This window comes from Catharus ustulatus, chromosome 4, assembly GCF_009819885.2.
Source record: "Catharus ustulatus isolate bCatUst1 chromosome 4, bCatUst1.pri.v2, whole genome shotgun sequence".
Lineage (NCBI taxonomy): Eukaryota > Metazoa > Chordata > Aves > Passeriformes > Turdidae > Catharus > Catharus ustulatus.
Genome location: NC_046224.1, coordinates 36,134,994 through 36,160,512, shown reverse-complemented (window position 1 = coordinate 36,160,512; position 25,519 = coordinate 36,134,994). Strand labels below are relative to the sequence as shown.

The 25,519-nt window shown below is 38.5% G+C and overlaps 2 protein-coding genes across 2 annotated transcripts in view; both read left to right on the top strand.

The window, feature by feature from the left end:
- Positions 1–11,356, top strand: part of LOC116995251 (V-type proton ATPase subunit S1) — a 52,024-nt gene extending 40,668 nt beyond the window's left edge. The window contains exons 9-10 of the mRNA XM_033057760.2: positions 5,678–5,915; positions 10,631–11,356. Coding sequence (XP_032913651.1) covers positions 5,678–5,915; positions 10,631–10,840 — 448 coding nt within the window. The 3' untranslated portion in view covers positions 10,841–11,356. The remainder of the gene's footprint in view (positions 1–5,677; positions 5,916–10,630) is intronic.
- Positions 11,357–15,212: 3,856 nt separating this feature from the next.
- SLC13A1 (solute carrier family 13 member 1) overlaps positions 15,213–25,519 on the top strand; it is a 42,643-nt gene continuing 32,336 nt past the window's right edge. Inside the window, exon 1 of the mRNA XM_033058921.1 lies at positions 15,213–15,370. The gene's annotated coding sequence lies outside the window, so the exon portion shown is untranslated. The remainder of the gene's footprint in view (positions 15,371–25,519) is intronic.

Genomic DNA, 25,519 nt, shown 5'->3' with positions numbered 1-25,519 from the left:
TCTTTGTTGTAGTGAGGGGCCCAGAACTGAACTCTGGATTGAAGGTGCAGCCTCACCAGTGCTGAGTACAGGGGGATAAACACTGCCCTATTCCTGCTGGCCACACTATTGCTGATCCAGGCCAGGATGCCTTTGGCCTTCTTGGCCATGTGGGAACAGGCAGGGTCATATTCAGATGCTGTTGACTAGCAGCCCCAGGTGGTTTTCCACCAGGCATCTTCCCAGCCACTCTGCCCCCAGCCTGTGGTGCTGCCTGGGGCTGTTGTGACCCAGGTGCTGGACTTGGCATTGTTGAACCTCAGACCACTGGCCCTGGCACATCAATCCAGCCTGCCCAGATAAATGCTCAAATGAATAAAGGCCATTATTTACAGTGAGACAGAAAGACATTCTGTGTTTAGTCAAAAGGACCTCAGAAGAACTTGTCTTGAGGAGAGTCAGTGATGTGTTTAGGGTGGTATTCAGAGTGCATAGACACACTCGTAGCCATCAGAGTTCATGACAGGTGGCAAAAAGCCAGACATACTTTGTTATTTAGCATCTCCCTTCTCCATCAACCAGCTAAAGCTTTGTAAGAGAACATACTGTACAGATAAGAATGCTATTAGTGTAGTATTATTTTGGTTTTGACTGTTAAAGTTAGCTGTGTATAGGATCCCTGGAACTTATCCTTGGTGATGGTGTCATGCATGCCCTGGTCTTAATAATGTAAATTATCAAAGAGACATATATTTCCCTAAACACCATGGGGAATTAAGAAAATATTTTCCTTAGATCCCATTCAAAAGGTACTGATGTCAAACCAAGATTCTACCCAAGTTGTAATTTTCCTTTTCCTATATGTCTCAAAATATCACTTTCTCTGGTGCTGCCTTGATGTTCTTCTGTCTGCTCGTTAGTGCTCCTATCCCACCCTGACAGAGACAGGCCCTCCAAAACACTGCTGTGATTCTCATTCTTCATCTTTGCACATCCTAGCACAAGTCTTGGCTGGTTTACTGTAATGTCTTTCTGTATGAATGAATGTGGTTGTTTCCTACATTTGTTCTGAACATGGATATCCTCAGCATAATATAATCCTTTCTAGTAAAATTACAGTTCTGAGAAAAATAGTACAAATGACAAAGCATCCTATGGAGCATGGCACTGTGCTTCAAAACTAGTTAATAGCTAGACCTTAAAAGTGTTGTTTTCTTGAGTAGTTAACAGGCTTCCCTTAACTGTACAATGGCAAATTGCAAACATTGAGACCGTTCTATAGAAACAAAGTCCTTTGTCTTGGATTTTGTTTTTTGTAGCTGGCAGAAGATCAAATGTGATGTTAATGCACGCCTGGATTTAGTGAAGATTATTTAGATTAATGTTTAGTAATTTGTTTGTTAAAAACTTCCAATTTTAATTAATTATTGGATGAAAAATTTAATGCAGCCATGAATCTGGGTTGCATCTGGAGAGAAGAAATTTGAAGCAACTCTGCAGACAAACTGTAATTTAAATGAAAATGCCAGTACAAAAGGTGAATGGTTCATGTTTTCTTTCTTTTTCAGGAAAACTTTTTATATCCTTTTGAGCCTGTTGTAGTAGAGGCAGAAATATTCACAAAGTCTTTCTTGACCTGTGCTTCTACTTGAACACACTGTAGCTAAATACCAAAATGCATAAACAGCTCTTGAAGCTGGAATAAGAAACTCAGGCTCCACAATAAGTGAGGACTTGAAAAGAGACCTCAGGTAAGGTCATGGATGTTTTCACACCAAGCATGTAGGAGTAGCATAGGCTGGCTGTGTTTTGCAGGATAATTTGCTTTATTTCATATTCCATTGGGCCATATGTGATGCAGGTTTTTAATAGACCTTCAGGGCAAATAAACACAAATATGTCCAAACTGATCAATTTTTATTTATGATACAAGTGCTTAGAAATATAAAATGGAATAGAGGAAGAATGTAGGGAGTAGCTTCCAGGGTAACAATTTCTTGGACTTTGTGTGTGGGAGATAGAGACTGACTGCTTCTGTATTGCTTTTACCCCTCTTCCCTTAACTTATTAAGCTCTCTTTATCTTGACCCACATGTTTCCTCATTTTGCTCTTTCTATTCTCCCCCCTGTTCTGTTGAACACAGGGAGTGAGGAAACAGCTAAATATGTGCTTGGCTGCTGGCTGGTATCAACCCATAACACCTCAGAGCCTTTATAAATTAGCAGTAGTTCTAAAGGCTCACCTGATTATTTGTAGTTTTCTGTTGGATTGTGAATTGATGGGACAATGGTGTCATTTTAAGCCTCTGTTACCTACCATAATACAGTATTGCATGCTGTATAATGCAAATAATGAGATACATGGAACAGAACCAGAACAAGCCATTGACTTTTTCATGATTTGCTAACACTTTATTCACCTTCTGTATCTCAGCATGTGTCTTGTCAAGAGCTTCTAAAAAATATATAGAGATACATTAGAACCTCTGTTTTCCCTTTCTGGTTCATTTTGATTGGATTTCTTTTTCAAGATTACACCTTGGTAAGATCATGGTCTGCCTTAACAAACAGGACACAAGCAGGGCAGAGGTGGAAGGAACAGAGCTGAGAGCCAGGACTTCACGTTTTGCCTCTGTAAAGGCCTTTATTTAAGTGTAGGATAGTATATCTTGAAGACAGAAAGTAACTCCAGAGAGGACCATGTTAAAATAGCTCAGTTTATTCATCAATAAAAGAGGTTCTGACTTCAGCAGCATGAGCAGGATCCAGAGCCTGCCTCCCTTATCCACACCAGTGTATGCCCACGTACAGAGCAGCCGTACAGGTCACATCCCACATCCCACTGACAGCTGGGACTGCTGCTTCATCCTGTGCACACACAGCTGCCACCTCCTCTCTCTAGCAAGAGCTACATTCTCACTCATCCTCCTGCACTTGCACTGGGAGATGAGCTGCAAGGGAGTGGTTGGAGGGTGGTGGTGTGATAGTGTTAGGAAAGCAAGCCACTGCTGCAGCGGGAGTGGGAACAGTGGATGGACTCCTTTGCTGGAAGAAGCATCATCTCACCACTCTCATAAACTGATCCAGCTGTTCAAACATTTGTTTGTCATTTTCTCTGGGAAAAAGTGTCAAAGTGAATGGAAGTGCAGAGCATTAGTATTCCAAACTTGCATTGGTACATACTTGGCTACTGTTGTTACTCAATGTATGGAACAGAATAAAGTTGACCCAAAAAACCTCCATGTTTTAAAGTCTTTTGCTTAACAGCTGTGTTCCTCTTTGAATATTTGAAACAGTAATTCTAGCTATCTTCAGCTTCAGAAGTACCTCTGCTTACAGTGATTAGCACATGAGACATGAACTGTGGTGGTGGCATTCAGAGTTCATACAATTACCTGGCACAAAGGGAGCCTGGCCCATGACCAGGAATTTTTTGTGCCGCCATACATAAAGTACATAATGTCTCTAATGTACATAATTGTTTCTAATGTTTAACACGAATGTAACATTTCCTTAAGAAGCCAAGGTACTTTCAGTTCTGCAGATAAAACCTTTGTTCTCTCTCTGCTCTGTATCATTAATTTGCTGTAACGTGCTCTATTTGCTATCTACTCATTTGAGAAAATGTTAGACTAAATGAATTAATTCTATAGTTTTTTGCTGTTTGAATGCCTTTTTTCTTTGTAATTTAGTGAACTATAGTTACATCCATTATCAGTTAAGTGTGTACTTGTTGGAGGCTATTCACTGTTAGTTGTTTGGAAAAATGCCAAGGATAACAGCCTTTATTACTAAGTTAACTGTGCTCAACTAGTTCACCAATTAGAATGTTAATTCTCATAAGTCTGCAAGTAACACAACATTTTAGTCTTTGGTGTAATGTGAAGAGACAGCATTCCCTTCAAAGTAATTTTAGACTGTACTCACATACATGGCCTTATAAAACTTTTTGTTCATATGGTCAGTTCTTAAAGGAATTTCCTTCTTTACCACTTTTCTCATCTTATCAGCAAAAGCACAGACCACACCCAGCCTCTGTTGTAAACATTTAAGTAAGCTTCTCTGTGTTTATAACTGGCTTTCAGCTAGTACCTACAGCATTGCTACTGGGACACCATGGAAATTCTGTTCAGATTGTACTGTACATCAGGAAAAGGTTCCTTTCTTATAGCAATAATATCAAGGTTTTAATTTTGTAACTGTATAAGAATAGAATGTTTTCTACATATATTTGTAAATGTGGAGTGGATGGATTTTTTTTTTTTTCTTTTTCACTGATGCTTGCAGCTCAGTGTTTTCTGGATAGAACTGTTCAGGCTTAAAACATAAGGATATAAGACAAAACATGCTTTTGTGATTTCAATGACACTGTGTCCTGGAATTCCTTATGAGCATTTTGAAACTCCTGAGGTTTCTGAACTTACATGATTCAAAAGCCACTGATTATTATAATTTTTTTAAAAAGCATAATTTGTGGTTAGATTCTATTCTGTGTGGATAATATGATACTGAAATTATTGAAATAGTTTGAACAAACAAGCAATATTCTGCAGAGAGAATATTCTCTCTATATACATATGCCTGAGAGAACATAAAATAATCTACTATACTGTGCCTCATTTAAGGTGACTATACTTTTTTTCCAAACCAATTATAATTCATTGAAGTTATTACTTCAAATTTTATAGTCAACATACAGTGTTACCCATTGTGGATAGACAAATTAGAATATTTCATTTTGTAGAAATTATTATTTATTGCTAAATAGATTTCTCTTCTAAATCTTTTGTGGTTACCAATAATGAAGAGAAATCATCAGCAAACTGTGTAGAGATACACATGCATAGACCAAGTAGGGTTAAAGTATTAAACAATGTACACTAAGGAGAAAGGTTTATAATTTCCTTATTAATGCCTAAAAGTAACTATATGAAAAATGGTAAAGATTAACACACAGTCCTGATCTGTAAGGGATCAGAATATACTTCTGGATGTCTGGATGTTCTCCATTATTTCTGTTGGGAGCTGTTCAGACTGCATTAGTAGTAACATAAATTCCATGAATATAAACTGCTGCAATACCACATATACACAGATGCTTTCTAAATAAGAAAATACTTTTTTGTGCCTAGCCTACTTCAAATTGTGAAACTAAGCTGACAGTCCCTCCTGACCCACTACTGAGAGAAAGCTCTGTCTTCTACGCCAAATTCAGACCTTTGCAAAGGAAATTGCCATTTAGGTGTTTGAGCCAAAAAAGAATTGCAATGATAAATTAGAATGGCTAACATGTCTGTACCTATCATAAAAGCAATTTTCAAAAAATCCAATAAAATGTTTATTCAGAGCCACTGCAGTCTGACTTACTTTCTCAGCTTCTTCTCCACTGATACTAAACTGTTGGTAACTGATGAAATACAACACTGGCAGAAGCCCTCGAAGAATGAAATTGCATTTACTTCTTGCCATCCACAGCTATAGAGAGCTGTGCTTGTGAGGTGAAAGTCTAAGTAGTAAACACATTCACAGAACCTCTTCATTTGTGAACAGTCTTAACACCTGGGGGGCCATGTCATCATCAGCTGTGATGTTTGCAGCCAGCAATAATGAAACTTTATCTACTACTGGTATTTTATAAAATGTATATTGATTTTTGCCTTCTAACCTTTTGACTTTTTGTCCTCTGTTGTGTTCCTAGGTTTTTAATGACCAGCAAGTTCTATGAAGTCTCGGCTAGAAAATGGTTCACTTTAGTTTCAGTGGAGATTGTACAAGATGGAGTAAAGTCTGCTCAATTTGATGTTTCTGGCATCTCTGCCCCTGCAGAGTATTCATTTCATTGTCAGCTGGTGGGAACAAGCAATCGCTATCCTGCAAGGCTGGTTCCATCCAACGATGAGGCAAAAAATTGGGATGTTTTCATTTCTGAGTTGCAAGTGAGTATGCATTGCCATTTCAGAGATAGCTCCAAGAACTATTATTTGCTATTGTGGGTGGTGAATAGCACACATTCATAATGCCCTTACTTTCATTCCAGCCTGAGGGAAAATGTAAAAGAAAAGCTGTTCCCCTAGGAGAGCTATTCAGTAGAGGGGTAAAAAAGATGCCAGTTGCTGAACAAGGAAAACATGAAAGTACAGCTTTGAAAAACAAAACTATGAAGTTGTCCACAGAACGAAAACCTAATTAAACCAAATGCACTTAATCAGGCAAAGAATGACTAAGTCCTCATGCCTGTTTAATGAATTGGGCTGCTCTTGGAAACAGAGGCCTCTTAGGTGGGTGGCTTTATGCTGCTTATTTTGTTTTTATTTGATTTCTTGGTGCATTGTTTACCTAGGGAAGTACGGCTTAGTGTGGCTGCTGTTTTCAGTGATGTGTACTGTCTGTGCTCCTGCAGATAGAAACAAAGCCCAGTGCAATTAGATTTAAGGAAGTTTGCCATGGACTTCAGTCAGGAATGGTACTAGCTCCTGCATGACCCAGAAGGAAAGCAGTTTGCTTTTTTGGAATGACACATAGCTTCTATGCATATTTAGCAGCAGTTCAGAGTTCATATGTGAGATGTAGATGATTACACCTTTACTACTTTAAGCTTTGTTCTTGACTTATCATGACAACATTTATATCTTAAAACAGTATTGCACTAAGGAATCTTTTTGATGAAAGAGGTAATGAAAATAATAGGCATCATTCCAAACTTACTCTATTTGTCAAATATGAGCTAACCCCATGATAACTGAATGCAAATGCTGATATAATTGTATTTATAATTTTGAGAACAAACCAAATCTCAATAATCTGACTCCAGACTTGACACTTCACTTAAGCAACAGAAATCTCACAGAAAGAGCATTGGTCCTTAGATTTATTTTCCACAAATTCAAGTCTCACCAGTTTTTAAAAAACAATGTTGCAGTACATACCAATGTTGTGAAGGTTCCTTGTTTTGTTATTTTTTATGTAAAGGCCTGAAAATACCATAGTTCATGCAACTGTACTTTTCCTAGTCAGCTCTTTGGAATTAGGGCTTTCACATCACTAAGATATGAAAGGACATGACCAGTGAAAGTACAAAGTGTATACTTACCACCTATCTTTTCTTTCAGTTTCTATATGCACTGATGCTACTGCCTTCTTAAAGCGTAAACAGGCCTTGCTCCAACCTTAGCAGGCATCCTTCCATTGTGGTCTTAACCAACACTAGAAATAGTGGTTTCCTGTCTTCCTTACTGATTTGAAAAAGCAGCTACTTCCACACTGTTCAGACAACAGAATCTCCATTCCTCTTGAGAAAGGGCTTTTTCTCTGATCAAGTCCTAAATATGGAGCACAACCTGAAAACTCCCAGTCTGGTATTTTTCTGTTGTGTGTGAAAACAGAAGGTCACAATTCTGGGCTCATTTCCAAGTTCTATCTGACTTATATCATACTTTTCCAGGTATCTTCCACTGATGCATTCTGAAAGGTGATCTTAGTATCAGTCTTTGTTATTGCATAAGGTTTAGAAATCCTCAAACTCTGTATCATGGTGAAAAAAGCATGTGGGATGTGCTCAATAGTTGCAGTCATCACAAAATCTTGATGCTGAAGCTGAGGAACATGATTTTCATGTCAGTGTTACGCAATGAATTAGAAACCAGGATCCAATGCAAATCAAACTGGCACAACTGTACTTTGCAATGCTGGGTCCTGGAAGCTGAATCACAGCAACAGAGGAGCAGTGACAGCTGCTCATAGCTTATTCCTAGGCAAGGTTGAACAGGTGTCCCCTTTACTTCATTCAGTTCTGGGGCTGCCTCCCTCAGTACCATCCAGAGAAGATCTGTGGGATGCTGGCTGGGCATGCTCACAGCCCAGGGTGTCACCACGCCTCTACAGAGCACCAGAACGGCTCCAGCTTTGGTGGGGGTTTTGGTGGTTGTTGTTGCTACAGGAGTGGTTGTTCTACCACAATACCTGTTGTCCTCTTGAGGATCTCATATTTGTCAATGAAGTTAAAGAGGAGGCTGCCACCAAAAGCACTGCTTTTCTGTAGTTTGTATGGTTCAGAAGTACTTTGAAACTGATGAAAAACTGCTAAAAAAATCCAAAATCAAGACTATTTTGATTCTTTTTAGCTAAAATACCTCAAAAGTTCAAAAATTAGAGGTTTGGTGTGCACTTAAGAACTACAAACCCAGCATATTTTAAAGTTTTTGTCAGAGGCCATATGATGAGAAATCTGCATTCAAAAACATTTAAATTATTTAAATATTTAAATGAACAGTAAATACAGACATATAGTGAAGACGAATGACTAGTCTAAACACCAAAACTAAAACTTCCACTGGACAGAGGCCTGTATACAAAAGACTTTTGCATTCATAAATATTAGGGAACCGCACATAAGTATTTTTAACTTTTCTATATATGCTGCTAAGATTCTCATTTTCTACCTGGTATCTAACACCCCCACAGAAATGACAAAGCTTCAAAAAAACAATAAAATAACCCAACATATTCTTCATCTACTTTCTAAAAGTAGACATAGCATTTTAGGAATGTACAATTGAGTCTTTCACCAAGATGGTTCAATAAACATAATGCTGTTTTAAAAAAAAATAAGACCACTAGAATTAATTTCAGAATTTCTGGCTCTAAAGCAGGAGTGGCAAGGCCCTTCTAAACTGTATATACCTGTTAAGTACTTCAGAGAGTCCTTGTAAATGTGGTAAGAAATGTGTATTGTTTTCCAGAATTTTAATCCGTTTTTTGGAACACAAATGACATAAATCATCACCTTCTGTCTGTTTTTATTGTCAATAAGTCTTTCAGGCTACATTTCACGACTCCTATTCACATTCTCACTTGTTGTCAAAGCAGTGGCATAACAAGCAAAGGCTTTTGCAATCATGTATTCTCTAAAACTGTGCAAATAGTTGTCCAGCCCTGCAGCTTATTTTCACTAATCCTGCTTTAATCAGAAGTCTGAGTACCTTTGGTGAAAGCAGACAGTCTATGCAAGTTAGCTGCCATGATTTGACTTGGAAAGATTCTTCTAAAAGGTTGAATTACTAAAATTGTCTTCACCTCCACATTACCTAAAGAGTCTTTAGTTCCTCATATAATATTATTTTTATTAACCACCATTCTGGAAGGTACAGACATTGCTCATAACACATATATTACATAAATATTAACTTTAGGGACCTGAGACATGACTGAATGCAAACCCAGAGTGCTTAGTGATGTATTTGTTGCATGGTAGATTTGTTCAATTTGTACCAAACCCTTTCCTAGGAAGTACAAACTCTTTTATTACCACAAATAAATTCAAGCTTTCCATTTATTTTATTTTAAATCATAGAATAATCATGGTGTGGGAACACATAAAAGTAGAAATCCATGATCATTTACTTTCTTGCTTGGGTGAGAGAAGTGATTTAAATAAAATAATTATTTTTTAAATTTTATTTGATATTTTATTTAAAATGGTAATTTTTAACATGTAATTTCTTTACTAGTGGGTTAATGATATTTGATGCTTTCCTTAGACACTCATTTCAAGGATTCTGTAAATACATAAGAATCCCAGTCTTCATTTTTCTTATAAAATTATTTAAGAATTAATCAAAATGAGATCAGATTAATTCTCTCCTTCATCTTCCACCAGTCTTGTTCCCTTCCTTCTAAACAAATCAGTACTTATGCCATTATATGCATTTTTGTAGAGGGGGGATTGTCTTCCCTTTATTCATAGTTTTCTAATCCTTTGATTGGTTTGAACAAAATTTCTAGAAAGTTAGTGGTCTCAAAGGCATTTAGTTTGTTGATATTTTTGTAAAACTGGGATCTAGACAGAGACTACATCTCCAAATTCGTTGATTTTTCTGAGGAAAATAATGCAGTTGGAGGGACTGGAATTGCAGACATTGCTAATCCAGTCGAATCAGGGCTATTACAAACTTTTCTAAATGCTGGGAAAGTTTATATATGTTTTATAGGCTAATAGGCAACATATAGCCCATACCTCAATAAAGCAAGCCTTTCCTTGTGTTTTGAGTCTTTGATGTCTAAGGAGGGAGGGGAAAAGATTTCACAACTTTTTTCTCCTTGCACTTTCACTAAAACTCAGCCATAAAAGGTCATCTTTGTTAGATGCATTTTGAAGTAGGTTCTAGGAATTTTGTTTGTCAAGGAGCTGTTAGCTGGAACTCCCAGACTATTTCAACAAATCTTGTGATCTGAGCAGCCTTAGCTCTCATGTTTTTCAGTGCTTTGCATTTCCTGGTTCTGAAGTGGTCAGAGCTGATGATTGATGAATACTGATATACTGATTATGTGAATGCAGAATACTGATCAGAATACAGAGAATGCAGCATACTGGTCACATGTCCCCTCTGGGACTTCACTTCTAAAAATAATACAGATTTCTGAAGTGGGGAACCTACTGCTTACCAAAGAAATGGATTCTACATCTTTCATTTCCTGGTTGAAAAGGAGATCTGGAAAATAGTTTTGCACAGGATTTTGTTCTCACTTGTTTTTTAATGGACAGAGTATGACTGATAGTTAAAAGGCGTGGGTTTTTGTAATTACCACATATATCCTGAAAGTAAGGACTATTATGCTTAATTGCACTCATCTATCTACCTTTCCTTATTTTCAGATTCAAGGCTTCAACATCATAAACAACCAGTTTTCCTATGCAAGTGACTGTACAGGCTTCTTCACCTCTGGAATTTGGATGGGCTTGGTGACATCTATAATTTTACTGTGGATCCTGACCTATGGAATCCATATGATCATGCAGCTGACAACAAACAACAGATTTGATGATCCCAAAGGTCCAGCTCTATCAGTTCCTCAGACAGAATAGCCATGGATTGACTTAATGCCACTGTGGCTTTTCCCAGTCTGATGTTTATGATTTTTATAAATTTTTTATTTCATAATATGTTTAACTTAAAAATATATAATAGGAAAACCAGATAATTAAACTACATGTAAAAATGATCCTTATGCTTGGCAACAAAATCCAATCTATTCAACAAAATTCAATCTGTTATTATGATCATTTGTTAACAGCTTTTTGTGTTAAGGTTCTGAAGTGAGACTGTAGAGCTTATTAAGCACTCTGGCTATTAGAAAGACCATTAAAAATTCCTTCATATTAACTTTTATTGGCAAAGAAAATATACCAAAACATAGATAATTGGGAAGGATAAAATATTTGATGAGAAACTGTATATTGAAAATACTGTCTCTCTAAAGGCTCTTTAGTGTCATGATGATGCTGCGTCTTAAGAAATTTTAACTGTGTTCTGAAATTTTTTCTCTTGAGTAAAACATCCAGAAATGTACAGATCTAATAAAGTGTAAGTCACTAAATAAATGGTCCTGAGAAGTCTTTTCAAAATGCATCACTTGGTGTAGATGTGGTATCACAAAGGAGAATGGGTAGATTAGGGTTTAGCTTCTACCTAATGTTATCTTATACTTGTGAGAATTATGTTGAGTCATTTAATGCTGACTTGTGTTTGCTTTAGCCATTGACAGCTGATGGGAGGTCGGTCAGTGGCAGATAGGTCCTTGTCCAAACTGATCAGAAAATTAGATTTGCTGTCATGGAAATGAATGCAAATTTTGATTATGATTCAATGTGCTGGTGCAGACAGCATAATAACAGCAATATGGTAGTTTTCTTAGCCTCCTCCATTTTACAGGCATGATTGGAAAAGTTATGGATTTCATTTTTAAAAAAAGGAAAAATGTTATATAAAATCATTAGAAGCACTGTGCCAATGTAGTGCTTAAGTCTGAGCATTTTATGGTCATCTCAGTGCTTCTAGAAGCCTGAAAACATTCGCAGTGTGCTTTTCTACTGCAGTTAATAGAAACACTACATCTAATTGGGTAATCTCATTATGGAGTGAATTACTAAATTTTATGTAGACCTAGGAAATAGTGAACGACCAATGGTAAAATGGTAAAAAATGTTACAAATAAGGCTTTTATTCTTTCATCTGGAATGTTTTTTTTTATGACTGTGCATGTTCAACTAGTAGTTAAAACCCAAAAAAATTATCATTTTGACAAAATTACATTTGTGAAATGAGAAAAATTCTAACTTTTCTCATCTTGATCCATGTCATAGTACAATGATACAGAGGAAAGACAAAATCAACTATTTAACTAGATGGACAACAGTTTCTATCCATCATTTTTGGGTGTCACACTTCTATTATGCAGTCCTAAAAGTAGATTAAATGTTGTCTGAAGCTATTCCTTCTGAATCATTCAATCCTGACCTGGAAAACAAAAGGGAAGTGTCATATAACTATCAGAGGTGACTCCTGCACTGTAATATTTTTCCCAAATGCTTTTCAGAATGTCAAAGAATGCATTTGATCTGCATAGAACCTGTGTGTTAGGCATATTTTCTTTGCACAAATTAGTTGCCAGGAGACAACTGGACTTGTTTTATTAATTCTCCCTTTGAAGCAAGTTGTATTAATGTGATGATGGAAAATTGACATAATAGTCATTTTTAGCTGTAACTATTGCTAGAACAGGGAAAGGCTATGCAAAGGACTTGATGCAAACAGCTTTCTTAGGACTTTGGAAAAGTCTTCGTTCAACAGTGGTGATAAAAAGAACTGGAGAGGAGCTTTTCCAGGCCACTTAGCCTAGGATTCTATCTCCAGCAGCAGTATGAGTATGGTGAGCATCTATAAGTGCTTCCTGACGATGTTCTCCATTCTCCACCCTTTAGCTCAGGTACTTCCTCAACCAGAGGTGTTGCCTTTGTATTTAATAACCCTGGGTACAGATATAGCCCATGAATTTGAGCAGCCTGCTCTTGAGCCTGTGGGCTCTCATGCAGCTCACAGTGCCCTGATGTTAGCGTGGCACTGGGAATGCTCATATCCTCTCCTGCTTGCCTAGGATGGGCTCTGCCGAAGAGGAAACAGTCTCATATTGACTGTACCATGAGGAAAAGGTAAGCCTCTTTCAGAAGAGCTGCTTGATGTGTTTGGCGTTACACATTCCAAGGTGAAGGTGAAAGCATTTTTAATGGAGAAAAGCTTTTTCTTTCTACCTTCTCTCACAGCAAGGATACCATGTTGTGGGGCCATCTAGTCCGTTTCTATAGCGACTTGGGATATCTTTGTAATGGAAAGATCAAACCACAGGCTTATCCCTGTGAGTCTGTGCTGGAAAACAGATCAGGAAAAGAAAGGAACCCTCTAGCTCTAGCTGTCCTGTAGGCCAACTGGACTGGGCTCTGGGGACAATGGCCTGTCATGGAAAGGAACTGCTCTCTGTCACATGGGATGGGTTCACCTTGGCTGGCTGGCAAACACCCACCCTGCTGCTTGGGCCACCCCTGCTGACAGCAACTGGACACAGACATCCAAACCCCACCTCAGAGGGCCATGCAGGCTGCTGGAGTCCCCGTGCCCTCTGGAACCCCTGCAGCCGCACATCACACTCCCTGTGGCTGGAGACAAAGACCACTGATCGCTTACTTCAGCAGGGCTGGCTTCCTTCTCTGTAAATAGGAATGTGCCTCAGGAAATTCTAGGAGGATTTTGCACCTGTCTGTGTTTGTTTCCCTTTTCTGAATAAAGTTGAAACCCTGTCAGGAGCCTTCCAGTTCTGCGCATTTCTGATTCCACAATTCAGTTTAATCATAAATGTACTTGTTAAAACATGCCTGTTTTGGGAGCTGTTCCAGACAGAATATTAGCTCTGTCTGGAAAAGTGTGAGCCTTTAGGACTTCTACCAGGGTTCGCTGAATTTATCAGAAATACTGGCTTCTGTGTGTGCTAGCTCATTTCTCTACTGATTTAAAAAATATATAGTAAAGATGAAGGGGATGGTGGGTAAGAGTATGAGTTAGAAAAGTAAAAGCTTTTTTTTTCATTTACATATGTATAAAATTTTATGGGGAAAAAAATCAGGAACTTAAAAAAACTATGCCAAAACTAAAAAAAAAAGAACAAACAAAAAACCCAATCAATTTAACTCTCAAGAATCAAGATTAAAACCAGAGAAACCCAAAAACTAAACACAAAAGTCCTGAAGAAATAAGGTTTTTCATCACAAAATTCAGCAATAATCACTTATAGAAAAGGATTGCTGAGATGGAATTAGAATCTGAGCCTCTTGATTTGTATCCTGGTCTGCTGGTTTCTCTGCCTGTGAAATTACTCAAATTACTCATTTCAGAAACCCATCAATGACTTATAGTGACACAATTATAATAGAAATAGTCCAAAAATAATATTTTTATGTAGGCAATAAAGGAAGACAGGTTATTCCATCTGCAAGGGACAACTCAATGAAGTAATTAGCTCCACCTTTCTTTCCGTGTGCCTAATAAATTATATGCAAGTCTAAATCAGCTGAATTATTAGGCAGTGCCCAAGCATTAAAGAGTTCTGTAATTATTTCATCATAAACTGAGGTCAAATGAGAGAAGCTATAGAAGCTGAAAACAAGGAATGACCTTGAAAATCTAATTCCTAAGATAATCAGAGACACAAGAAGTCTGAATGTTGGATATTGGCCACTGCTGGCAAAAAAATAGCACTAGTGGTGATGATTTTTGGGGCAAGTTGAGTGACAATATTATCATTGCACTGAACAAGAGGAAGAGACAATGCACACAAGGGGGGCAGGGAACTCGTTTTCCTGAAGGCTGTTTTTTAATCATTCTGTCATGGGTTGACCTTACTTGGGTGCCACATGCCCACTTGGCTATTCTCTCCCTCCTCCTCCTCAACAGAAAAAAATGAGAATCTTGTGGGTCAAGATAAAGACAGTGATACCATTTAGCAGTTACCACTATGGGCTAAACAGATTTATGGACCATTAATTTATTGCCAATTAAAATAGGTCAGGAAGTAAGAAACCAAAGCAAGACTAGAACAATGCCTTCAGTGTGCACAAATGCCAAAAAATCCCATGGTGTCTAATACCTTCAGTAAAAAGCCCTGATCTTCGGTTTGCTAGTAAAGGTTCTATTCGCAGGTTATTTCATTACCTATCAAAAATAAAGGAGAAAAGAACAGTTTCTTCAGAACTCAGATTTCTAAAGGCTTAAAAGTGTTTGAAGTACAAGGGGGTGGGGCAAGGAAAAAAAAGGGTTCTTACCAAGGGGTGGTTCCTTAAACAAGTAGTCTCTACTGACCAGAATGTGGGCCAGTGTCTTTCGTAATCTTCCTACTTGTGTAGGCGGAAAGGGGACTTAAAACAGAGCCCAAGAGCAAATCAGCTGCTATTGATGTCCCACAAATGAAGTGGCTTCCTTCTCTCCACCACAACTATTTGTATACCTCCTGTGGAAACACAGGTTTCCTGCTCCAGATTATCTGGATTTCTGTATAACCCCTGGAGCTGGTATGTTCTTGAATTATTGTAGTTGAGCTTCATTTTAGACTGTTTTTATGTCATTCATTATTGCCCTAATAGAAGATAGTTTACTGAATGATTGTAAATTTTCTGCTTTGCAGAGAGAAATGTAAGTGTCTAGTGAAGACTGAGAAACCCATCTTTAGTCTTTCGTAGTATTTAACTAGTTGTATAAAAGTAAGATTTAATGAATGATGTACAGTCACCATGGCATCATATGCAACTAACTTTCATTAATGAAAATTGCAAAAATAACGTTTGTAAGGTGAAAGAAAACCCTAACAAATGCTTTCATCAAAGTAATTTAGGAAGGTGGACAAGTTAGGGACTTTCTGATGCAATGTTTGAATTGTAATTTTGTGTATCCTATTTATTTTGGGTAAATGTGGATGCATATGGATAGAAGAGTGACCAATTTAGTTATTTAACAGATTTCTTTCACCAAAGTGTGCTGGCATGGTTTAAGACATTGCTGTCCCTACCTACCCTGCCTTCCATTCATGTCTGTCTGTGTCTCAGGTGCTTGTTAAGACCACTCTGCTGTGCTCTCTTGTTCCACCAAAGATGTAATGCATCAAATTTTGTACTAGAGATGCAGATTCTTGTCTGGGTCTACCATTTTTGCTGCTGAGTAATAAAATCCTGGCAGAGGAGCAAAGCAGATAGCTGCAAACACTGATGTCTTAACATATTATAGCAATATTGGGGAGGGATCTTTACTGTATCTGTCAAAAAGGGAAATATAAAGGATGCAAATAGCCAAGTGCCTTGGCAGGATCAACATTACTGATAGCCTGAGAGGAGGACTAGCTCCAGTTCAAGGAATGTTTTTTCTATCTCCACATGCCTCAGCCTGTGTCAGGGCAAGTTCAGGAGGGCTCTGCTTCATATCCTGCTATGAACACCCCTAAAGGCTCTCTGTGGCAGAAGATAGCTAGGGAGCATCAAGATCCAGCTGTGGACACGTTCTTTCATTCCGTAACTTCAGACTGCAAATAACAGGGATGGTCCAGGTCCCCAACAAGTCTCAACCCTTCTCTGTAGTGAAAAAGAGGAAAAACAGATGTGGAAGAGGAAGAACAGATAATAATCTTTTCCTCCATAGTGAGAATCCTTTCCCTTTTGGGTGGTTTTCAGAGTCCTTGCCTGGAAAAGCAAGACCAGAAACAAAGAACCCAGCCACTTTCAGTAGAAGTTTGCACACCTGTGTGATGTTGGGCTGTCTTAGAGCATTGTTCAAATTTTCAGCTTTCTCTCCCAGAGCCACACTTTGGGGCTGTCTGCAAAAGGAGGCAGGAGTCACTGCTTTGGCTGTGCTCCAGAAATTCTGAGGTAGCTGAAAGGGAGTGTAAGGAGGGGACTGTGCAGCTATATCACATTTATCACCTGCATGAAGGATCAGAATTGGGTGCCAGAGTGCTTGAAACAGAAAGCTGGCTTCTGAGTAGAAAAATCTAAGGTTTCATCTATCTTTTTATAACTAATTAATATTACAATACCAAAATAGACAGTCTGTTTTGTTTGTAGAGCTTTCTTGGATTTTTACTTATACTGCAAGAATGGGCCAGTTCCATCAGTTTTTACTGAATTAGATTTTCATAGGAGTTTTTGCCACTGTACTGATTAGTTTTGATATCAGAATTTGCACCTTAATGCCTTACTGCTACCAATTTCTGTGGCCTAACAGTGATTAATAGATACCCAAATGGAGCTAAATTAGTATAGTGGGGTTTTCGTCTGGGATTTTTTTTTTTCTTTAAATAGCACCAAAAATTCTTTGCTGGATATATCAGGGAATTTGTATTTCACTCATGTTTTGACATAATTTAAACCCATTTCTGCTATAATTGCTTTCGTAGCACTCTGTAGTTCAAGGGGGCAGAAAGGGTTTATTGAGCTAAACATGCTTCTGGCAATGGGTAAATGAGCTACTGATTAATGATAACAATGACTTTTCTGAATTGTAATATCTGAAACTTTATACAACTGGTATCTGAGAATTAAGAAAGACATAGATTTTTACCTAATGAATTACTATATTCTGTTTGTTATGAAACTCTTGGTTAACACTTGATCTAGTTATTTTTGCCAACTTATTTGATCAGAAAGCTGAGGGCCTCCTTCAGCAGGGTCAGTGTTTTCATCTGGAGAACTGGTGGTTTCACTTCAAAGATTCAGTAAGATTGCATGTTACTCATTAAGTAAATCTGCCCCTTGTCTAATCAGGAATGTATGAATCTTCTGCAAATCCAGGGTCAGATTCAGCTGCTCTGCAATGGAACTCTCGTTCCAGCAGCTCTTTATGTTATATCTGGAAGTTACATAGTGATCAAAGTTATAGCTTGGGTGCATATTTGGTGGTGTAATATATAGGGGCTGCTGTCTCAAAGTGTCAGCACAGTTCAACTGCAATAGGATCTGTGCTCCAGCACTTTGCACCCTGGAGGGCACTTGCAACAGAGGAGATAATGCCACCATTTGTGTTCTAAGTGAAATAATTTCATTATTGTCATTATATATTATTGGTTTAGTGTATTTGGGAGGAGGATGATCTTTCCCCTCTAAACACTAAGGCCAATGTTAATTTCCTATTGAATACTTTCTTTAAGGAGCCTTGTATCTTCTCCTGGTGGTTCTGTCATTTCATAGCAGATCCTAATACAAGCTTCTGATACAGAAAAGGTCTCAAAATCTCAATGTATTAATGGAAATCGCTCCATGTGTACATAAAATCTGCAGCTTTTTGTCAGATTGCAGCCTCTTTTTTCTGGCATGCTACAGCGTGCTGTCATGTATGAGCATGCAAAGCTACAGCTTATACCTGAGGTAAAACACTGGCTGCATAGACCATATGGTTTGTCCAGGGCCATAAAATTAGAATTTCTTCCCCAAAACCTGAGGGGTTAATGTGAAGATTATACAGATTTTCCTCCTCTGCAGTGTGGTGGTCCTGTCGTGTCTTCTCCAAGCAGACAAAGAATTATCATGCTCCCATCACACAGACAAAAATATACAAATGACATTTGTTTATTGCGCCTTCTTTTGCTTCATCATTTCTGTTTATGGGGCGATGCCATCCATCTGGACTTCTGGTTTTAAGCTTGGCCTGAGTTGAAACTTTCCTTGTTTCTCCACTTCTTAATGTTTACAATGAATCTTCTTAGCCAGTAAGCAGAAGAAGCGAGGGTTGACCTGATCTGATTTGGAAACGGTGTCAAGTGTGAAACTTGAGAGCCCTTCTGCCCACGCAAGGCAACACCTTCTAGCAGGTCCTTCCTGTTAGGTGACCTGCTTGCTTAGAGCTGAACTGTGTGCTTAAAAGCATTTGGCAAGTGCAATGCACACCTGAGAGTAGCACAAGGTCCACTCACAGCATTCTGCAGAAGGAAGTTGCTTATTTGTTTAGAAAATAGAGGCTATTACTTAACTGGCGATATTTCAGTCACATCCATGGCAACAGGCTCTGAGAGACAAAACAGGTCTTCACCAGAACACACAGCAGCTTGAAAACAGAATGGGGATAATTTTGCATAGCAACAATATGAAGTTTCCATTAACTTTTGAATTTTAGTTTAGTAACCTCTTAGTTAGCTAATGATTTAATCAGTGAAGTAATGGCTATTCTGCTAACCATTTATGCGCAAATTGGCATTGATTTCTTTCAATTGTCAGGCATCCTTTGTTTTTGTAATGACTGGGGATCTGCCAGCACAGTGTGGTGCCCCCTTCCCTCCTCTGCCCACACAATCTGTCAGGTGCCTTACAATGATAACTGTATTTAAGGGGTAGCAACATTTGGAAATTATGGCCTAGTTCAATAGTACTGTAATTCTTCTATCTATTCCCAGACATCAAAGGAATCTGTAGCAAGTTACTTCCATGTTTGTGATTGAATATGAAAGAATATGAAAGTATTTGAAAATGATTAAACATGGTGGATGCAGTCTTTTTGTTGTCCTCCCCCCAGGTTTTTTTAACTGGTTCTGGAGAAGCAGAGAAAGCCTTGATAGATCTCCATAAAATTATAGTTCTTTCTACTTTTGCTCATGGGTGTTTGTGTCCAGTATTCCTATAAAGCATCTGGGAAGTACACATACTCTGATATTCAAATAATGGGCAAACACTGAAATTTTATCCTCTTATTTCATCATTGTATCCTATTTTGCCTAATGATTGCATCAAGATTGTAAGAACATCAAATACCGAATAATATCCTGTGCGTGCATTCAGATGAATGAATTTAAAAAAAAATAAAAATGGTTAATTTGAGAGCTATAAAGGAATCCAGTTTTAGAGCAGAAACCCCAGAATACTGTTGTAGTCCTATTAAGAACTACTTAGCCATAAGGTAGCTGCATAAAATCCTTGATTTTGGACTGAAAAAAAGGTCCTCTTGAAAACTACTTACTCAATTATATTCTTTCAGTAGGCTACTTTACAGAAATTTTTGGCAAGCCAAAGACTGCTATAGGAGCCACTGGTTCAGCAAACAACAGGAAATGTTCTAGCTAGCTAGCTAGCTATCCATTTATGTGTCTATATAGCTCACAGAATCACAGAATGGCTCAGGTTGGAAGGGACCCCAGTGGATCATATGGTCCTTCCTCCCTGCTCAAGCAGGGTCATCCCAGAGCACATGGCACAGGATTGCATCCAGATGGTTCTTGAATGTCTCCAGTGAGGGAGACTCCACAACTGCTCTGGGCAGTCTGTTCCAGTGCTTGGTCATCTGCACAGTAAAGTTCTTCCTCATATTCAGGTAGAACTTCCACGCACCCACCTTGTTGTTACTCAGACAAACACCACCCCTGCTTTGCCATTGCTGCACCTGGACACACACAGAGGTGCAGTGAAAGCTCCAGGTGTCATCATACTTGTAAGGAGTCTTACACCATTTAGTCTGTCCTCAGACCTTGCTTCCATGTAGCACTCCCATGAACTTCCCTGAACATCTGCTCTACTATCTCATTAGTTTCAGTGTTAGGAACAATTTTCATGATTCCAAGTGTACAGAACGTTTTCTCTTCTTCAATTCTTTCACTGTGGTTTTTCTCAGCTGTAAGAAAATCAAATTCTTAGACACCTAATACATTTCTTTTCCTTATACATTTTGCTGAGATGAAAAACTCTAACTTTTTAATTGTATATGAACTGAAAAAAATTAGGAGAAGCTCTGTAAACAGTCCCATATTCAAAATATTTTTTTGAATGTTCAAAGTGGAAAAGGTCAGACATATTTAATCCCTTACTCTTCCTGCAGGAGAAGTTTTTCCTTCTCCTTCATCCTTTAAACAAGTAATCTCTCAAGTCTGGTAAACATTAGAATCTCAAGACCACATTAATATTTATTATATTTCATTATCTGAAGAATGAATGAAAGATATTAGCATTTTTGTTGCTAGATTAGAGACAAATGACAGACCATTCAATTTTTGGGAAGCTTGGATATTTTCTACAAGTCAGTGTAGCAGAGTCCTTTGAAAAGCCAGTGCTGAAAACTTTTCCCTTTCTATTGAAGTAATACTCTTTGCCTGACTGTGACAAAATTCTCACCATGGTGAAATGAATTGTGAGGACTCTGTCCTGTTAAGCAGGGAAAGGAACCATTTTTAATTAAAATTTTTCAGTAGTTTAGCCTGCCAGAATTTTTCTGTAGTTTAGCCTGCCAGCAAGTCCACTGAGGAGCAGAGAAAAAAAAGAGAGCAGAGAGACAGAAATGACAGGGCATAGCAAAAATGAGATGAAAAAAGGAAACACTGGAAAACTTAATTCTTCCTATGAAAAACTTGCTTCTTGTACTGCAAAAAAGGCTCAGCTCCACTGTCCAGACACAGAAAAGCTGAATATATGTAATAATTACAGCTGGATGAATACCATGAACAGTCATTCACATTCTAAATGGATTTGTTTTGATTGTATTTGTCATCTTTTTTGTTTGTTTTGTTTTGTTTTGTTTGGTTCTAGTGAACTTGTGGTAAACAGTGGCTAACAGTTGACTAATGTAATTCAGAATCTTTAGCAAAAAAGATGTAAACAAACAAGGTAATTCCCCTCCCCACCATTCCCCCCGCCCCACCCCCCCCCCCAAAAAAAAAAATCCTTCTTCTTTACTTCCTTTGGGGTGTGGTAAGACACACAAAAATATATGTTAGTGAGGATTACTGAAAATTTTTAACAAAGAAATCTTTCCTTTTATGTACTAACAGTGCACTGTGTAGCCCCTAAATAATAATCCTAGCAAATCCTCCCTAAGTGATCTTATGTACTTATAAAGGTTTGAAAGTTTACTACCTTTAGAATTCCACTGACCTTTGCAACAGCAAAGCTTATGAGAAACTTTGAGTATTGAAAATAGTTGTTCTTGTTGCTTTGTTGTAAGTTTGAATTTGGCCCACACTTATGTTACAAATACTGAATGTTCTTTCTATAAAATATAGTTCTACTGCAATGTATTAATAGCCTAGTTTCTATGAGAAACTTTTGTTACATCATGCTACAGATGGAGAACTGCTGCAAAAAGAAATCTTGCTAAAAATAATGTAAATGCATAGCTAGAATTAAGTGAGTAAGTAGGAAATTAGGGAATCTTGTATACAGACTATTGAAACTCCAAGAAGAGTGCAATGTGTGTTCTGGGTTATACTCAGCTATAAATCACCTCACTGCCAGAATTTGACACAGCCACTGTTTGTACCACATTAGTCACTAGCTGTAAACCAAGCATGATCAACTATGGAGATTAGTCAACATTTAATTGCATTAGGTAAGGAGTTTCCTCACTAATTACTATTGCTTGCAGTACTGATAACAGTGGGCATGGACTTCACAACAATGTTGTTTTGCAGCTAGTCTATTCTGATTTTGAGTTTCAATGGTTTTTTTGTTGTTTGTTTTTTTTAAGAGATGGACCTTAATTTCAATGGCCGTTTCCTGACTTCCTCCGCAAGTCTGCATGTGCCTCTCTCAAAGTTTGATGATGCCATTCAGGCTCAGGGGATACTATCAGCTCTTTTACAGTCTGTTTTCAGGGAACAGAAAGGTTCATGGTGACATGTGTCACCTCAGTCATGGAGAGGGCAGCCAAGTTGCAAAGCTGAGGTGACCAAAATGTGGCAGTAACAGCACAGCCCTGGTGATGCTGCCAGGTCTTTTTGTGCATGTCTGGGCTTGCTGAATTTGCTGTGTGGCCTGTCAAGAGACAAGACAGGTAAGGAAGATATTTAACAGAATTAATGGCTTGTAACGAGGCTGTGGACAGCACAGTTCCCTTTGCCTCCAAGGCTGAGCAGCAGAGCCTAACTAAGTTTACCTTTAGTGCTGGCCACCAAAAAGCCAGTTGGTCCACACAATTGAAAAACTTTGAGCCAGGCAGATTTAACACTTGATTTTTGCTACCGGTGTATTCGTGCTGATCACTTAAATATAAACTTAATTGGCTCAGCCATCTGGAAAGAAGGCAAGATGGGGGCACTTGCTCTTGAGAGAGTGTTCTGAGAGACTGGGCAGGTTCAAGAGCTGTCAGGGAGGGGTAGCAAAGGATCAGGGCACAGAGATGGGAACCTTTAGCTCAGAGCTGGGAACTGCTGCAAAGAGCACAGAGCAGCTGGGCAGCCCTGAGAGGGACAGAGGACAAACTGTCCACATCATCGGGCTGTGCAGAATTTGTTCTGGTCAGGAAGCCACAGAACTAGCTAAACCAACATCAGGGCTCTGCACAGTCTGGGCATACTCTTTTGGAGATGGAGAGGTCCAAGTAAAAAGTTAATATTTATTTGTTTAATTTTCTTAGCATATTAAGTAGTTGACTTTTTTTTTCTATTTAAAATGTTAGCCTACTCACTTTATATTATAATAAAGTCTATTTGGTTTAGGGGGTTGTTTGTTTGTTTGTTTGTTTTTAAAGCTTTTAAGCCACTCAGTTGCCTTTGAGGAGACCTATAGGAAAGCAGAAGACACTTGAACACTGTGGGAAGCTTGCAGTCTCATCACCCAGCAGAGATCAGGGTATTCCCTGGCCCCACCAATACAAAGTTGAGCTTGGCTGAAGACCAAATTGTTATAATACAGATTATCTGTCTCCTTGGTTGCTCTGCAACTAGCAACAGCAGGTTTCCTGTTGTTAGAGCACCCTGACACTGCAAAGGAATGTGGAGGCATTGAACCTTGTGGAATTCCTTGAGGAATTTGCAGACTGCTTAAGTAGCCAGAAGAGTTTTCAGAATCTGACAGAAATTCTCACTAACCTCTCACATTCATTGTTCAGAATACCTGAGGAAAGTTTGTCTACATAGCCACACAACATATTTATCTTTTAAGAGACATCATGGCCACTCTTCACTCTTGGCTGCAGTGGGTTAGTAGCGCTCTGAGTCTGCACACAGCTATTGCACAGGGACCTGAAGTGAAATGGAAACCCATTGATGGGACTGTTTACACACAGGGCAGAAATCTCTATTTCACACTGTCTTGACCTCAGCAGCCTGGTTTTGAAAGTCAAGTTATCAGCCCTGCTCTGGACCAGGGCTGCAGAGCTGGCCTCTGCTCCCCACTGGCACCTCTGGGCAGGCAGGAAGAATGTGCCTGCTTGCCAATAATTGCTGTTAACCAGCACCTGCCTCTTCTCAGGGAAAAGCAACAAGCCTGGTGATGTTGTCCCATAGGAAAAGCTGACGTTTGGGATGAGCCAGCATTGAGTTGCGCCTGTCTTATGACTGGAGATAGAAAAGGGAGTTGTGTTGTCCTGACTAGGGGCTGAAACAGAGAGACCCCAAACAGTTGGTTCTGTATCAATTTGGCCCTGAGTACCACAGCTAGGAATGGAAGTTGTTCTCAATAAGTGTTTCCTTTGTATTGATAAATAATGGTTTCTACAGAGATCTTAGGCTGCTGAATCAGTTAGAAAACAGTTTTTATAGCAAAAGGCAATAACTTAAAAAAAAGGCAATAGACTAGGAGTGTTACTGTGTCACACCTCAGGAAAGTAAAGGAAAGGATAATTTTGTTGAAATGCAGACAATTTGTTTAAAGTCCAAGAGTTGGCTGAGAAGCTTATTTGAGCTACTGTTGTTCAGTTTGCTCTGTTAAGAATCCAGCCCTTGGGAGCCCAGAGCTGCTGTGCCCTGCTACCCAGCAGTACACGAAAACATCTTTTACCCTGAACTATGTTCTTCTGCCTTCTTAATAAGTAAAGTTATAATCATGCAGGATATGCTTTAGAAAAAAAAAATGACCCTGTTCTGAAAAAGTCAGAATAAAATACAATTTTTTGTGCTCTTTTTAGTTATTGTTCCACTATTGTTGGATGAATTTAATTTTATTTTGAGGGAGAGGGATGGTGGGGAAGGAAACATATACTGGGATTTGATTTGGAAGAACTGTGAAGATAGGAAGTTTGCCAGGATATCTGAAACTCATTCCTACCATTTGAACCTGTAAATCTTTTACAGAGCTATATATATGTAAATTGGCTGATTGTTAATCTTTGCAAAGATTAAGAATAGAAGTAATGTCCTGAAGTCAGGTTAAAGGGGACAGTGATTAATGTCTCTCTATAACTAATTTCAGTAAGGAATTTCAGATTGCTGTATTTTCTCTCTCTCCCCTTGGTCCTTCATGTTTTTCTGGGACTTGGAAATATACAGCTAATGAAGCCTTTTATATAAGCCTTTATATATAAGCCTTTTTATATAAGCCTTTTATATATTGAAGAAAAAATACAGTTAGTTTGTAAGACATAGAAGATGTTTCAGTTTTTTTGACCCATAAAGTATGCTTTTACCACTTTCTTCCTGATTCACACCCACTGAATCTGGTGATTTGACTTCCCAGATGTAAGCACATCCTCCAGGCAAGTGGGTCAGTAGAGCTGGCAAAGGGTGTGTTTCCAGGTCACAGGAGCTGTTAACATGCAAACTTACCTCAGATCAAAACTAGATTAAAAGCAAAAAAACCTCTTGCATGTTAGAAAATTAAAAGGGGGAAACAGTTCTAAGGCATGAGGTGTTTCCAAAATTAAGGTCTTCAGCTGACATTCGCTTTGGGAGCAGCCGCTGGGAATCTGAACAAGTTCCTGTGCGTTGCTCCCACTGATATGAAATAATCTAAGGTCATTTATTCCTACTTCATATCTGCCGCACA